This window comes from Cygnus olor, chromosome 13, assembly GCF_009769625.2.
Source record: "Cygnus olor isolate bCygOlo1 chromosome 13, bCygOlo1.pri.v2, whole genome shotgun sequence".
Classification (NCBI taxonomy): domain Eukaryota; kingdom Metazoa; phylum Chordata; class Aves; order Anseriformes; family Anatidae; genus Cygnus; species Cygnus olor.
Window position 1 is genome coordinate 8,373,887 of NC_049181.1, and position 16,945 is coordinate 8,390,831.

Consider the following 16,945-nt stretch of genomic DNA (forward strand, 5'->3'; position numbering starts at 1 on the left):
ATGTGTTGGGAAAGAGATACTTCTGAAAGCTTCATGCACGCAGCAAATACTATGCACGTACCTCCTACCAAGCCCATTGTCCCAAGCGTGATTTCTACAAAGTTTATTTAATAGTCAGTCAGCAGCAAAATGAAACTGTAAAGGATTATCTTCCAATTTCATGTAGGTCTCTTGTTTCTAGGCCTTTGGCTCCAGCCTTTAAAGGCTGTCCAGTTTCCCATATATCCAAAGAGCTTAGAGCAACGTCTGTATTTGTGAAGGTAAGATCTATAGGGAGAGGTAACTGCTAGATGAGTTCAATAGCTGGAAAGAAAAGACATGCTTTTGGAAACTCCAAGCTCTCCTAGATGCATCGCGTTATTCAGAGTGAGACGTTATGCTCTCATCGAGTGTGCTTGGTTTTAGGAATGAGCAGTGGCGATGCCATAGTGACAAGAAGAGAGGCTTTGAGGGCTTTGATGCCCACGTTACAAAGAATATGCAAACTTGTATTATTCCTTTGATTAGCTGCTCTCTGATATGTCAAGTCCATGAATAATCAAGCCTCATTTTCTAATTAGTTTTACTCATCACCCTGCTGCTCCGTGCCTTTACTTATTTGCATACCTTTTTTCTAGATAAGGGCCTTATTCTGTGAGGCACTGGCGAAGTTTCTATCCAGCTCCCATGATTGCATTCCTTTGGTTCTTTCCTGGGCATTTCCTTGCTCTTGTCTCTGCTTCTCCTCCCATGTGATGCCAGTGCCCTGCCTGCAGAAGATCTCATTGCTCTGTGCCTTTCTACTCTTTCTAAACCTTGTTTCCTCAGGAAACAGGGTGGTGTGTTCATGCTGCCTAGCTGACCCCACTAACATCTTTTGACCCTGGTATCCAATTTCACCCAGCCTCGACAGCCAAGAAAATCTACCTGTTTCTACAAATCTTGTGGAAGCAGGATGGGGACAGCTTCTTCTGGGTTAGTGGAGGACAAGGCTGGAGCATGTGCCCCATCACTTTGAGGACCACTTTGGAAAGAGAGGTTTTGAATGCGCTCACCACAAACCCATTTAGCCATCAGCTGCTCCAGCTGAGAGAGACCATTCTCTGAGAGAAAGCAGTAGCTGTTGGGCTGGTGGCAGGTGGGTTTGTGGCTGGAATACATATGCTATTTTCATGACACGGGGGGCAGCTGCGGGTTCCCCAGCAGTCGGGGCGTCCCCAGCCCAGTCCTGCCCTCTGCCCGCAGGGCTCAGAGCTGCCTGCAGGCCCTGCCCGGGCCTCTGCAGTGCGGCTGATGCTGGGGGACGGGAAACCGTGATCCTTCCTATGAGCTAGAGGTGTTAATGCCTAATAAAGCTCTGGTTTGCACTCTGGCAGCCTGCTTACTGCAGAGCTGATGGGTCTTTTCTCTTTGCTAGGGTTAAGCGGTCACCATTTGTCAACCAAAAGCGGAAGTGAAATTCAGATGCTGTGAAGGTCTTTAAAAAAGCGACAGGGATGTGATAATCTGTCCCACATGAAAAGTTAACAAGAGTTTCCAAAAGCTGCAACCATCAATCTAGGGCTCGAGGCAGAAGGCTTTGTACTCATCTGTCTCTGGGCCAATACCTGGTGCCTCTACATACAAGCACCTGCCTTTCAGAAAGTTTCCACAGGTAAACAGGGGTCAGCTCAAGATGAGATCCTGCACCAGCTTGGCTCGACCCTGCTTTCATACTGTCTTTGTCCCTTTAACTCCTTTTTTAAAGCAGCTCCTTGCTTTGTACCAGCAGAAGCATGCCCCTGCCTGACCAGGGAGCGCATTACCCACGGGGGACCGCAGATTTTTATCTCATTCGGGGTGAATTTCACTTCTGTAGTGCCTAAGCTAATGTTTTGTGCCCCTGGATCAAAGCTAGGGAGCATCATTTGCATACCGTGGGTGAGGAGGCAGCAGACTGGAGACCATCACTCATCAGTGAAAGGATGATCATTGTTTGTTTAGCCCATTCCAGAATAATGGCTCTGCTGGGAACACCAACCCAGTATGCATCATATCTTTTATAGTATATATTAATTTAGTGTAGACATCAGGCCATCATTATTCCCTCCTTTTAATTCTCACGTATTAGCATTCAGGAGCAGTTTTAACCCAGCACACATCTTCGTTATTTTGTAATGTAAAATAAATAAAGCTGGAGGCAAATGTATTTTTTTTTAAATAAATGACTGTGAGAGACTGATGGATATAAAGCACAGCAACATCTTTATAATTTTAAAGCTCGAATTTCAGAACACAGCATTTTCATTAAATGGTGCAATCCATTCATTTTGGAGAGACAGATATAAACAGAAGCAAATTAACTCAGTAGTTCTCATGCCTAGAATCTTTGTGATAAAATTGCCTATTATTGTGAGTGTAAATGTTTTCAAAAATAGTTGAGACAACTGGAAAAAAAAATAGGAAAGGCAGGATAGGTTGCTCAAGGATAAAAACCATAAAGACATCCCCTCCGAACACCGCACGTAGCCGGTGAAATTACTTAAAGTGGACTGCAGGAGCCCTTTGAGAGGAGGAGAAAGGAGGTAGGCCATTTCTTTTTTTTCTTTTGATGATGGATGAAGGTCTGGGAGAGCGGCATCAAATTATTTCCTGTGCTGGCTGCTGTGTGTATTAGAAAATTCAGCTCTTGGCTGACAGGGACGGGGGCGGCAGAAGCAACAGGAGAGGGAGAGCTGGGCGCAAGGCGTCGGGGTGCGAACCGGGACGCCAGGCCTGAGAGGCGACCCGGCGGGTGCAGGAGGGCTGGGCACCGGCTGCACATGGATGTGCACGGGATGTCGGCCCGCCACAAGCCCGCGGAGCCCTCGTGTTTATTTTCAGAACGCGTAGTTGCCACCGGATCGCCTGCAGCCACCCGGGGCGTCGAGCAACCGCTGCCCCGGCACCCGAACCGGCGGGCAGGACCCCGGGCAAGGCGGCAGGGCCCGGGGCAGCGGTGTAGCCGCCCCTCGCCCGCCGGGGCACCGCGCTCCGTGGCGGCGCTGCCAGAACCCCGCTGAGGCGGCGGCAGCGCGTGCCCGGGCCCGGGGCGGAGCCGAGCCCGGGGCGGAGCCGTGCCGGGAGTCGGGAGGGGGGGGGAACGGAGGCGGCGCGGGGGCTGCCGGGAAGGGCCGGTGGCGGCGGCGGCGGCGGCGGAGGGGCGATGGCGGCGGAGCGCGGCCGGGGCTGCCCCCCGAGGCGGCGGCGGCTCTGAGCGAGCGGCGGCGGCTGTGAGCGAGCGGCGGCGATGTGCGGCGCGTCCGGCGACGATGGAGGACCGGTCGCACAAGGTGCTGCTGGCGCTGGTGATGCTCTTCCTGTTCGCGGTGATCGTGCTGCAGTACGTGTGCCCCGGCACCGAGTGCCAGCTCCTGCGGCTCCGCGCCCTCAGCCCCGCCGCCGCCGCCGCCGCCGACCCGTACCGGGCGGAGGACGAGACGCCGGCTCGCTTCGTGCCGCGCTTCAATTTCTCCGCCGGCGACCTGCTGCGGCGGGTGGACTTCAACATCAAGGGGGACGACCTGATCGTCTTCCTGCACATCCAGAAGACCGGCGGCACCACCTTCGGCCGCCACCTGGTCCGCAACATCCAGCTGGAGCAGCCGTGCGAGTGCCGCGCCGGGCAGAAGAAGTGCACCTGCCACCGGCCCGGTAAGCGGGAGACCTGGCTCTTCTCCCGCTTCTCCACCGGCTGGAGCTGCGGGCTGCACGCCGACTGGACCGAGCTCACCAACTGCGTGCCCTCCGTGGTGGACAGCAAGAAGGAGGTGCGGCTCCGGCCCTCCAGGTGAGCCGAGCCCACGCACCCCTCCTCCCGGGGCCTCGGCGGGGGCGAACGAAGCCTGCCGCCCCTCCGTGCTGCGAGCCGGCCGCCTGTAAGGGACGGCCCGCGGGCTGCCGCCGTCCTAAAGGTCTCCGCGGGCCGCCGGCGGCCGGCCGAAGCTGCGAGCCCCTCGCACGGTGCTGCCCGGCCCCGGCCCGGCTGCCCCGGGGCTCCCCGAGTCCCTTGAGCAGCCCCTGTGCCCCGGGGCTTTTCAGCCTCAGCGTGCTGAGCCTGGTGCCCAGAGAGAAATGCTGGTGTTAGGAGGAACTGGGAGCCGCTGTGTGCCGTTAGGGCTGAAGTTCAGGTTGCGCGAACGGCAGCCTTGCGAGTTAAAGGTTATTCTTAGGACTGAATATCGCCCGCAAGTATTGCCGTTGTCCTCCAGCCCTATCTCCTTTATTTTGGGCTTGCCTTTTTGGATTTTAGTGGCGCTGCTTTTCTTCATCCCTGCGCTTCCCGTAGAAGTTGCTGACCTAACCTGACCGTAGCTGTCTGGTTGCCTAAAGGCTGCCGCTGCGTTTCCAGAGCCCGGCTGGCTGGTTCTCCGAGCGGCGAGGGCTTCCTTCCCGTGCGCTCCCGGAGCGGTGCGGTGGCAGCACACCTTCGGTTGTAACCCACCTCGGAGCTTGTCCGCGGCTGTGCGTGCAGCTGTGCGTGCAGCCGCACCGTGCAGCGGAACGGCTCGGGGTTTCAGTGTCTTTTCGCATTGCTTTGCTGGGAAATTAGAAACTAGGGTATCACTCCTCTTGCGCTGTTAGATTAATGGCAGGTCCCCTTACAATGAGGGTACTGTTATATATCATGCTGTCTGAAGTCAAGTCTAAGCACAGATCCAGTTGAAATAGAGTGCGATTTCTTTATAGAATTCCTTTTATATAGCGTGACACCACACTGCCATCTAGTAGAAAAATGGTTAGCGTCGTTATCTTCCTGTAGCCTAGATGAAGCTCTTCATGAGGCTTAGCTATTGTGATTCTCGCTCTTTTGTTTTCCCTACTGCCTTAAAATTTAATTGTCTCGTTTTTGTGGCACTCCATTTGCAAACATCAGGAACTAATTCTTTGCCCTCTGGGCACATTATCTTCCCAGTTTCCCAGGCTGTGTAGTTTATTTTACCTGTCATGTAAATGCATTGTTTGCCGGCAGAAATGGAAACGCGTAACGTGATGTCTCTTTCGCTAAACATCTTCAAGTGATCTTTCTTTCTCTCCCCCTAGAGATGGGCCTGGTCTGCAGAGTTGTAGCTGTGGGGCACGGAGTCCTTTCGCTGCGCAGGGTCCCCTCTGTGCTCAGGGTTAGTCCTGCCCTCTGGAAAAATGTCCTCGTCCTGTCCTCATCCTCGGCCAGCCACCTTAGGCAGAAGGAAATGCCAGGCTTGGAGAGCTGAGTTGTTTGTGGCTTTTGGCTTTGGCTGATTTACCCCCCCCCCCCCCCCCCCCCCCCCCCCTTTTTGGATTACCAAACATGCTTTTCTGAGTCAAAACAGAACTGTTGCATGTACCTTCCCAGGAGCTCACAGCGACGGTTCCTCGTCCAGCAATGCCGTGTGTGTCATCACAACCGACGTAGAGAGGTCCTGAGGCCTTGTGACTTGGGATGGAAGCTGAAAAGGATGAAAATGAAGCTGTGATGGTTTTGTGTTAGGTGTAGGTCTACTCTATAAAAGCCTGTTTTGAAATCATGTTGCATTTTTAATAACCTAATTACGCAGGTTGCTTAGTAGCTACAGTTGTTCTCCCAAATAATGTTTTGACAGGCGATTATTTGGACTGCAACTTCTAGATGTTTAAAAATACAGCAGGAGACGTTCTGAAACGAACAATGGTCCCTTCAAGTCTTCCTACACATTGTAACGTCTCGTGATTAATTTTATTTTGCATTCTCGATTTAGCAACATTCGGTTGACAACTAGTTAAGTAGCACCTATTCCTAGTGCCAGTAACAGTCATCTAAGCACTTTCTGGGCAGATAATGACTTCTTTCAGAGTAGTGGTAGGTGTGGGATGAGGGTGTCTGGGCAGAGGAGCCGTGCTGGCTGGCTGGGGCTCTGAGCAGGGCCAGCCTGGCTGTTCCTGTGCTGTGGTCATTGGGGGAAGCCTGAACGGTACTGGCAGGGAGGGAAGGGAAAAATCCCTCTCTGCTTGAGTCCTGAGTGAAGGGCGCAGCTTGGAGGAGGAAGGAGGGGTGCAAGGCCTGGCTGGGGTCCATCGTCAGGGCAGGGAACGGGGTTCAGTCAGGAGCAGAGGACCACAGCTTCCTCACGTGAAGCTTGGCTAGGCAAGGATGGGAATTCCTGTGTTTATAGTCGAAGGTGATTAAAAAATGGGCACCTGCTCTAAGGGTGGTTTGAATGACTCGGTAGCTTTATAACGCAGTCTGTAGTTACCACATCTGGGCTGCCTAGCCTTGTTTGGGAATAGCCAAGTGAGAGGTGGTTGTTCCAGCAAACGTCTTAGCTTGCATTTATGCGTGATTACTTTGCGTGGAGGTTTGTGATGAGGAGCATGGGGAGTCTACTTCTCTTGAGGCTGGTTAGATTGGTGATTAGCTGGACCATTCCCTAGGAGCCTCTGCATTTGTTTAAAAGTTGAGCCTTTGTTTAGGAAGTCCAGAAGATGCCCAGTCTGGGATCTCTGTGGCTCAGCACCAGGTACCCGAGCATCACCATGGTATGATGTGATGGGATCAGCCTTGGGGCTGTGCCCGTGAGGAATCTAGTTGGCTGGAGCATTCCTTCTTCAGCCTCTGCTCTTCTCTCATCAGTAGTCTGCTTGTGTTTTCTTTAGGAACTGCAGGGTTGCTGCTCTGGGGTAGAAGTACTCAGGGTGGCTGTTTGTGATAGGTTTTTATTTTGGATTTAACACAATGATACTTTCCTTTCTCTAAGCATGTAGATTGCCCAAATTTGCTTTTCTTTTTAGTGGTGCCTGCGCTGCTTAATATGAAGTAAGTAGATAAACAGAGCTACCTTTTTTTTCCTTCAGGCCTTCCTTGCCGTAGAGGAACATAAGTCTGTGTGGGGGGGGAAAGGGATTTTTTTTTTTCCTCCCCTATCCCATCAGGGTGCGTATTCTGTCGGCCTCCTTCCTGCTTGCCGCCTGTTCCATCAGTGCTGAAGGCTGTTCACCTCTTCCTCGTCCTCCTGGCTGCCTCTCCCTGCAGCTGGCTTTGCCTTCAGCTGATGGGGATGGGAACGGAGCAGCAGCACTGCAGCCTCCGGAAATCTTGGGAGAGGGAAGGGGGAAGGTACAGGCGGGGCTGATGCTTTGGGCTCTCTGGGTTTGCTGCCTGGGAGGTTGGTGGAGTGGGCTGATGGTGGTGGCAGAAAGGAGTGGGTTGTCTCGGCCGCTTGGCATCAGTGGTGAGAAAGGAGAAATGTGCCTTTTCCTAGTCAGGAGTGACTGACTTGGGTCACTTGATTGATTGTGGAAGCCTCAAAGCTTTTGGCACGCCAAACTGAAGCAGCATCCAAAGTAACTGTGCGTGAGAGCATCACACAACAGATTTCACTCAGCTCTGGCTAATTATTATGGGAGGTATCTACCAAACTTGTCTATAGCAATAAATCCAGCGGCACCGTTGTAAGAAACAAAAGGGCTTGGGGTTAGGCTGGCAAATGTAATGAGACATAGGAGCAAATACTGATATCTGCACTCTTAAGTGGTGTCGTGGCTTCATACCCTCATCGGGTGAGAGATGTGGCTGTGGGCGAAGGTCAGGCTAACTCAGCGTCCCTCCTGGCTGGTGTTGAAGGGAAGAGATTCTCTCTGTTGGGAGGAGAGCAAGCCTGGAGCCAGGAAGTCTGCGACTGGAAGAAATGTTACATTGCTGGTAGAAGCCTGTTGGACCAGGAGCAGGGATGCAAGTTACTGGTTTTTGGGAAGCCTGACGCTGGCACCATATCGTTGTGATGTGTGGCAAAAGCCCCTGGCAGCATGTGGATGTTCTTGCCTTGTCCCTTGACGTTGGTTAAACTCTTCCAAATTACATCTTACGAAAATCTAAAGAAAAGATGCATTAAAACGTTTTCCAGCACACTGGAAGCATTTACTGTGTTTGGCTCCTTTGGCTGAGCAGATTAATCCCCGTGTTCTTGGAAATGTGGTGGGATTTGCATTTGCAAATCTGAGGTCCTTTGCCATGTGTGTGGCTCCTTGCAAGCCGGCCCTCTGGCAGAGCCCCTGGAAGAAGGTGGCTTAGCTGCAGCAAGCGTTACCGTCAGCAGTGGCAATGCTGGTGGCATCTCTGCTCCTCCCGGAGCAGGGTGGGCCCTGTGCTTGGGTTTTCCCAGCAGGCTGCTTCTGCCTGGAGGGGGGGAAGTCACGTAGCAGAAATTGTTTTGGGGGTTTTGCAACCTAGAGGGAGAGGCTCGCTCAACAGCGGCTGCTGGACGGCCGTGCGAGGGACTGAGCTCCACCAGCTCACCTGCGCCGGTGCTAACCCAAGTGGGATTTGGGAAATAGTTAAGCCTCGCAAATTGGCGCGATATCTCCTCATCCTACAAGGGGTTTAGTGAAGTCCCAAGGTGCTCCGAGGCCTGGGGCCGATGCTAGTGACCAGCTTCCTTCCAGCTTTGGCAGGAGGTGGACAGTTTCAAACCGCTGGATGCTGATGGAGCAGAAACTCTTTCCAAGGATGCGCCTTCCAGCCAGAGAGCAGTAAAACCCCTGCTTGCTGGTGCTTGGTCTGTGCCAGGGCTGGCTTCTCACCGCTGCTTTTCTTGTGGGGCCAGCTGAGGTTTCCTCCTGCCCGGCGGCACTTCTCCGTCTGGCTATGTGTGAATTAGACGATCTGGTGGTTATCGCTTGTCCGCAGAATTGGCAGTTGAAAGGGTGGAAATAAAGAAAAGGAGAAGGGCTGGAAGCGAGGTGTGAGGGTCCTGCAGAAAAAAGCGTGCAGGGGAGCACGCCTGCCCTTGAAACGCTCCTGGGTGAGGCTCCCAGGAAACCTCTGCAGCAGCTGTAACACCGCAGAAATAACCACGCGGTCGCGGCAGTGCTGTGAGGCCTGGGTGATGCCACGCCGCTTGGTTTATCAGCGGGATTCCGTGACTGACCTGGCTTGTTTCGGTTCGGAGCCACGAGATGAGATGCGGGTGGCGCAGCGGGCATCGCCTGGTGACCTGCTAACGTGCTGCTGTGGCTGTTGGTTTCCCTTCTGTCACCTGGGCAGAGACGAGCTGGGTCTGGTTTCGTGGTGTTGGGCTCAGCAGCCTGGCCAAAAAGGGGCCTGGAGGGAAGGGCAGGAGATCGCTGCCATAAATAAGTCATTCCTTGGCCTAATCCTGTTGCAGGGCCCTGTCTTGAAGGTCCTGATTGTGAACTTAAACTCACGTTTTTTAAGTTTGGACGGTAGGACCTAGCTCTCTAAATTGATGCTGCTGGTTTCGCAAATAGTGTTGGACTTCTTAAAGGCTATCTTAAAAGGATTAAAAAAATCATCTTCCCTATTAGGTCTCTTCATTTCTGCTGTAAATCTTTATTAAAGTGCAAATTGACTTTTTGTTATTTAAAAGTATGTTTCCTATTGTCTTTTATTTTAACTTCGGAAAACGTGTGTGTGGGTGGAGAGTCGATGTTATTTAACGCACAAATAAATGCCAGTGATTGCAGCAGAGCAAGAGGCGAGGCAGAGATGCTCTTCCCTGCATTGTTTGTTCCGTTTGTTATCCAGGTCAGTCCTTCCTAAAGAACAGAGTGGGAATGTGAACACCATGGCGCGGTGCTGTTGTACTAAGACACACGAGCGCTTCTAGTTGAAAAGGTGCCTTTCTGCTAATTTTTCTGGGAATTTATAAATATTAAAAGGAAACTATAAATACGTGCTTCAACTGTATTAAAATATACACAGATTGTGCCACGTGATTCCTCTTCATAACTTGATAACCTTTATTAAAGATTATCAAAGGCACTTTGAAGTCGAGCATCACCAATAGGTTATTTATTTTTATTAAAAGACGGATTTTTTTAAGTTTAACAAGTTGAACATTGGTTCTGAGGTATATTAACTGAAATTAATTTGTCCCTCATTTATTTAATCTGAATTGTCAGGAATCATGTTCTCTACTGATGTAAATGTCGGCAAAAAGGACTTATTAGTAGACTTGATTGCTTTTTAAATTTAACTAGCAGAGATGCACTGGCATGCCTAAGAGAATTGGTCTGCTTCTTGTGAACAGTTCAGTGCCTAATGAATCACTTCAATGTACTTTTCTGAAGGAAAGCAGAGCAATTTAAATGTGCAATGCATTGATTTACCTCAAATGGATTAGGCCTCTGTGTGCAATCCTTTGCATTAATTTACTTTCTCCACAACCATAATAATAAAGGTAGCGTTTCTGTACAGTATCAGCCCAAATTAGCTTGCATAACTTGCTAGAAAGCAAAATAATAATATGTAGTTGAATACTGAATGCAGGAAAGGGTCCTTCTGAGATCGCGTGGGTATTCGGCAGTGCTGTCCCAGCACTGGGGTGGCGGGCTGCGTGTGTGCCCCCTGCAAGCGCTGATCGAGCGTAGTGATGAGAGAGGTGTTTCCAAGGCACTGATGATTTTCTAACCTTCTTATAGGGAAAAAAATAGCAGTAATTTGATGCAATTTTATTTTTTTTGTGTGTATGCGTGGCCAGGTCTGTGGGTTTGTTGTTCTTTTTTTTTTTGTTTGTTTTTTGTTTTTTGGTTTTGTTTTAAATAACTGTGGGAGCGGTACAAAAAGCTGGGACTCCACCAGGCAGGTCTGAGTGTGTTTTCTTGCTGTAGTCGCTTCTCTGTCCCCTTCCCCCTCCCTGCAGCATCGGATCTGTGCGGCGACAGCCTTGGGCTGGCTCTGTCCTCCCTGAGCAGCCAGGGCCCTGGGTGCAGACCTCCGGGCAGCTCCTCATTTCCACGCTTAGCCGCAGAAATGGCGGCCGCTTTGTCTGCGCTGCGGGGACCGCTGGGGCCGAGGAGCCCTCCCGGCTCAGCCTTTTTTGGAACTGCCCATGCACGCTCCCCGCGTACTGGAGAGGATTAATTTCCTCCCGCTTCTCATCGCGGGGCTGCTGCCTGCTCCCTCCCTTCTTCGCTCCCTGGCTGCGTCTGCGAAGCTGGTGAGGACACAGGTGCGGGATGGCGCTCGGACGAGTGGGCTTTGGTGTGGAAGGAGGAGGGTCACCAGCAAGTCCCGCGCCGCTCCTGCCCTCTTCCTCCTCCTCCTCGACCTGCCAGCGAGCGTGGTTCGCTGTTCGTGATTGATTTGCTGATGCTGGCCATTGTACAGTGTGTTCTGGGATTAATAGGGTAGCACCGAATTATTCAGGCATTATTGAAATGAATCACAGTTGAGATGAGTAATAAGTAGCAGACTTTTGTATTTATGAATAATTAACACAGTAAAGTTTTTCTTAAACAGCCATGAAGAAATGATTTAATTTCTACTGTGAGCACTCTGCAAGATTAATGAAAGATAATTGCATTTGTTAATGTGAGAATAAGAAGCCAAAGCAGTGTATGTATATTTTTGCATTTAAGTTCATACTGCAGATGTAAACAGTGAAAGTGTAATTTTTTCGCACTGGGTAGGACCTGTGTTTAACATCCAGTGTATGGTTTTTGTTTGTTTCAAAATAAAAAGTCAGTTGGTAAACACTTAACTCGCTGTTTCCATACACCTAGGTGTCTCTGGGTGGGTAGTGTATATAAGCGAGTAACAAGATGATGTTTTTGAATGAGTGATGATTAGGATTAGCTTTTTCTTCTTCCCTGACTCCAGCCTTCTTCCTCAGCCATTCATGCTTTTAAAGACAGAATCCATTTAAGATATTGCTTGTATACAGCTTTGAGTGAAATCTCCATTTTTTTTTCAAGACTAAATAAATCATTAGTGTTTAGAGGACCTGTAAGTCGTAAGATCCATTAGGGTTGAGACTCATCACATTGCTTCTTGGTTCTCAGCTGCTTGTGCAACTGTGGAGGAGCCAAACTTTGATGTCATATAGCTAAATATATGCAGCTATGAGAGAGAGAATCTTGCAGCATTAAACGATTTTGCGCATTTCCATAAAAGCATGAAGATAGCAATGCCTTTCATGAGATCCTTGTAGCAAATGCTCCTAATTTTCCATAATCAAAAGGGCTGTGAAGTTTTGATGTTCTTAGAGGTCCAAGTAGCTGGAAGATCAATTCTTCCTTTATTCCATTTTGTGCCGGATAAATTAAAACACTGCTGCTCCTAGCAGCGGGAATCTGCTCTTTGAAACTGCAATTTGAACTGTGGGATCCTTCAGCAAACACCCAAATCAAGTGAGTAAAGCACTCTTTGGGACTATTTTCTCCAAGCTTCCTTATCTTCAGGGTAAAGCAGCTGTTTTAACCCTCTGCTAAGGAAAGCAAAGTTTCTCTGGTTAAATGCAGAGAAGTTGCTTCTGAGAGTTCCTTTTTCAGGTTAACTGACGGGAGAGAATCCTTAAGCAGGTCTAGGTGAGGTTAATCTAATCTGTGTGGTACCTAAAACCCCTCTGCTTAAGAAACTAAGACTTAGGTGGAAGTGCTTAAAACATTGCCTTCTGTTTGCTTCCTCACGCTCTCTGTTCGCCTGTGGGAAAGCTACTCCCTGGAGCAATCCTCAGCTAATCTGGGGCTGTTTTTTCCTTTCGTGTGGGTTCAGAGAAAGTTACTGGGAATGTGTTTGTGTCCCACTTGAGCAAAAATTACCAGGTAACACGTCTCTAACTTCCTTCGGCAAGCAGCTACCTCGTTCTGACGTGGAAGATGCTGCGGGGCTGCTGCTGAGGACATCAGTGGGGCTGGCTGTGGGTGGAGGCGTCTGTGTGCAGCGCTCCCAAAAAGCGGCAGGCATCGTTCCTCCTTCAGCCGGTGTCGGCAACTGCGGGTAGGGAAGAAGACGGCTGCGTGGCTTCTGCGCTTCACCGAGCTGTTTGTTTTTCTGTGGGGGTGTTGGATCTAATCAGTGTAGTGGTAGCACGGAGAAGTAAGACAAAAGTGCTCAAGGAAATGTCAGACGCAACAGGATGCGTCTGCCTGATGGTAGCTGAGTGACTTGCAAAAACATAAATGGCATAAATTAGGCTTTAACTCTGTCAGTTCTAGTATGCTGCAAGTCAGTTGCCGGTACAACAAGAACTATTTGTTTGCATGGCCTACCCATTACATTTTCTGTTTTCCTAGTCACGCATCTTTAGCTGAAACTTCAGTAGTTCTTTGAATTTTGGTGACTTCAAATAACTTTCGGTCGATAAAATGTGGGGTATAGTTTTGGCTTTCAAATAAAAGTGACTTAAAGGGCAGTTGTTTGGCTTTTTGGAGGAAGGTACTGCTGGGGTCTGTCTACTTGGCTCTGGTCTGCGTGGGAGAAAAGTGGAGGATAAACAAGTGAGTGGGATGGAATAAGCCAGGACTGTACAGCTGGCTCTGTTCCAGAGCTGGGGTGAGTCCTGCCTCCATCACCAGACCTGTCCTCCTCCTCTCAGCCTCTGGCTTGTCAGCTTAATTCAGCTCTTTGCATCAGGATTTCTGTGTGTATGTAGCATGAAGGATCTTTGATTTCCTGGCCTGGTTTCCCTCCAACAAAAGAAAGAGGAAAGCTTGCTGACCACGTAGCTGCTGGCACGTGGTCATGCCAGAACTCTTGCATCTTCTGTAATTTTTCATCCATGTTCATGGATGAAGCAGTTTCAGACTTTGCTCTTTGGAAAGAACAACTTGGAAAAATCAGAAGCCCAGTAGGCTTGCCCTAAAGTATGGCCCTAAGCATGTCCTAAAGGTGTGTCTGTGAGGCCAGTGCTCTGGCTTGTAGAAGAGCATAGCGAGAAGAGCTAGGGACCTGTTCCTAAATAGGAGACACTAGGTATGTAACACCAGATGTCCTGACCAAAGCCATCAGGACTGCAGCATTGGTGCTCTGCTTTAAGCTCGTATTGTCTGCTCACAATGTGTCGCTGTTATGGCCACAGCCCCTCAGAGCAGGTATCTCATTTTCTTATCTTTTGAACAGTGTTCATTTGCAAATATATCCTATAGAGCCATTTCAATCGGTCCTACTTCTGGAACAGATGACAGACCCTAGGTGAGTCCATCTTCTTGAGTATAACCTGCATTTTGCAAAGTATAGTTATAAATGCCTTTTTTCCTTATCCTCATTTCCAGAGGAGAGGAAAGGCAGAGAGAACAAATGAAAAGAGTAGCTGCACCTGCAGCTGCTTCTCCTGAGAAGTTGGCATGCTTTCCATTCTGCTAGTCGCATTTTGGATGTCAACAGCGTTGGGGGCTGGAATATGATCACTCTCAGAATTTTATGGATAGAGGCAACTTCCTGCTTTAGATTTATGGGGTAGTGCTGAGATTCAGCTAGTAATACCTGCTGGATTTTGGAGGCTGCAGCTTGTTAGCAGTGATGTAGGACAGCTGAAGGACAGGGCTATGACTAGGGATGAATTTAAACTGGGGAATAGTTCTGCAGGCTGTCTTACTACCCAGTGTTTTCCAAGATATTCAACGTGCTACCACATGCAAGAAGGAATAGCAGTTTTTCTAGAAGTACAGTCATCAGAAAATGTCGTACAGCAAATGCTTGAGCGCTCTTCTGTTTGGATTACTGAGCTCCTTTGTAACTTGCAAGGACAAGAGTGTGAACAACTACCCTTGTTTGTGAGCTTGGCTTACCGTGTTTGTTGGACCTGAGGTTTGGTACAGTACAGCTTTTGGAAAAATTCACCCTTAATCTTTTTTATTTATTTGTTTATTGGGACGTTTAACTCATGCACATAACCGAGAATAGTGCTGATATTTCTGGAGAAGGATTTTGGAAGGAGGTTCCGCATCAGTAGGTTTAAGATGCCCACAAACCATATCTTGTCAAGCCTGAACACTATGGTGCGAACAAAAGTGCTTAAATATATTGCTTAAGCATATACTTAGCTTAAATGTATTGCTAAAGGCTCTGCAGAATAGGGGTCAGTATAATGGCACGAGCACCTCTTGCTGCCATGGGGTGCTGAAGTTTCCTGCTCTGCAGAGTTAGGATTTCCCTGTGTTGTGGATGTCTTTGTTCTGGTTCTCCTTTGAGATGCTAGCTTTCCCTGCTGTAATTCTCCTTTTCCTATAACTTCAGCTGTGTGCTTACCAAGAGGAGCAGTGTGTGTAGGGTCTGGAGACTTGCTGAGAAAAATGAAAACTGAGGTTCCCTGTTAAAAGGCCCAAAGACGTAGAGAGCAGCTCGGGTGAGCTGATGCAGCCATGTGATGATGTCTGTCCTGACTAGCATGTCAAGTTTGGGCTGGGGAGCTGGAAATCCAGAAGGTGCAGCTGTTCCAGGCTCTGTGTAACATCCAAGCCTCTGCAGGCAGAGGCTGCAGTAACAGATGCCTTTCCTGGGTGGGCTTGATTTGGATTTTCAGGAGGATGTGAGTTTTAGATGACTTTCGACTTCTATGATTCATCCATTCTGTGATTCTGTGAGTTTCCACCAGCACGTGGGAGAGCAGATCCAAAAGGCCAGCTCCATCTGAGCTGAATCCAGACCTCGTGTCAGCCAATCCCTTCTATAAAATCAGTCAGTGTATCAGGCAGCGCAGAGGTAAAAAGATAGAAAGGACTTGAGAATAGCTGAGCTCATGGAGAGATAAAAATTTCTCAGAGCCTGGATTATGGAAGGATCCGGTTATTTGTAAAATATATAAGCAGATTCTGTGCCTCGGCCACAGCGGCTCAGCAGCGGTTCTGGAGGATTTGAAGGCAGCGCCTGCTCGGCCCTTCCTGCCGCTGCTGCCCCAGGCAGGGCTGCAGTCTGGGCATCGAGGTTTCAGGCTTACAACAGCTTCTGTATTAAATGCTGCACATTAACTGGACTTTGGAGACTGCCACTGTATTCTTTTTTAAGGAGTCTAAGGTTCTCTTGTTTCTTGTCTGAAGGTTTATATTTGCTTTTTCTGTCATGTTATGTTATTTTCCTGGAAATAGCAGGACAGTTTTGCTTCTGCTTTTCCCATCTGTCACCTGAAGTCATGGTTTCCTTAGGGTGAATTGATTCCTGCAATAAACCTGTGTATTCAGGAAAGAGTTATGGGTATGAGGTACAGTATCATCCTTCACTTTTTCCCTTACAGTAAAAATATTTAATGTCCTATATAAAGTTACATCAGGATAAGTGAAATTCAGATCTCTTTACTCCTGTGATTAAAAGATCTTTTTAAGGGTATTTATATATCTTTTGATACATGATAGAATTCCAGTACTTGTACTCATTGCTTATAATGGAAGTCAGGTTGATTAAACCTGGGATCTGACATCTCGTGATGATTGATGCTCCAGCTGAAATCTGATCATCAGAAGAAACTAAAGCAGTCTGGAACGAGGAGCTCTGTGGGCAGCAAGCATTACAAAGCTACTTTCCTGTAAGGTTTACCTCCATAGGTTCAGCTTACTTAGATCGTGTTTTCTTATCGAGGGCTGCTTTGGGGTGGGCACCTCATCTCACTGCGGACCTTGCTGAGGCATGTCTCACTACGCGTGTCTGTAGGGACAAGAGAGGGCACACTGGATAGCGAGCAGTGCAGAGACGTTCCCTGGCGCTAGGAGCCCAGGCTTTGGGCCAACATGTCTCCGGGCTTTCACCAGTGCATGAGGTGGTCCATCTGTATCTTTGTGCGTGACATCTCGTGCGGCAGGTTGTTAAAAACAGACTTTGTGTTTCATCAGGTGCTTTTTATCGTTGTTCCTTGTTCCTAGCAAGCTATGTGGTGTTAGGATCAAGTAAGCGGTGTCCCTCCAAACACAGGGCAGGTAGAAGTCATTGCTCTCACGAGCACTTGCAGATGGCTTGCCTAACTAGGACCACATTTTTTACAGTGCAGCTAATTGTTTCAGTTTTGGCAGGGGACTGGCTTAATTTACTGTGGAAAAGGAAAGTGGGCATCTGGGATGTGATATAAAGGCAGCAATTGCAGTTCCGGGCTGCTAGAAGTCATTGCCTTTTGGTGTCTGTGGGAGTTTGCTTTGGTCTGTGTCGTGGGACTTGAGAGATGCCCTTTTTTTTTGGAAGCAGATCCTGGGAGGATTCTAGATGCTGAATAGCGTGTCGTGGTCCAAAGGCATGACCTGTGCTAGAGCAAGTGGTTCTGAACGGCGC

At 49.1% G+C, this 16,945-nt stretch overlaps 1 protein-coding gene across 1 annotated transcript in view; it reads left to right on the top strand.

Moving 5' to 3' along the window:
* Nucleotides 1-3,144: 3,144 nt before the first annotated feature.
* HS6ST2 (heparan sulfate 6-O-sulfotransferase 2) overlaps nt 3,145-16,945 on the top strand; it is a 130,605-nt gene continuing 116,804 nt past the window's right edge. The window contains exon 1 of the mRNA XM_040572474.1: nt 3,145-3,787. Within this exon, the coding sequence (XP_040428408.1) occupies nt 3,270-3,787 (518 nt within the window). The 5' untranslated portion in view covers nt 3,145-3,269. The remainder of the gene's footprint in view (nt 3,788-16,945) is intronic.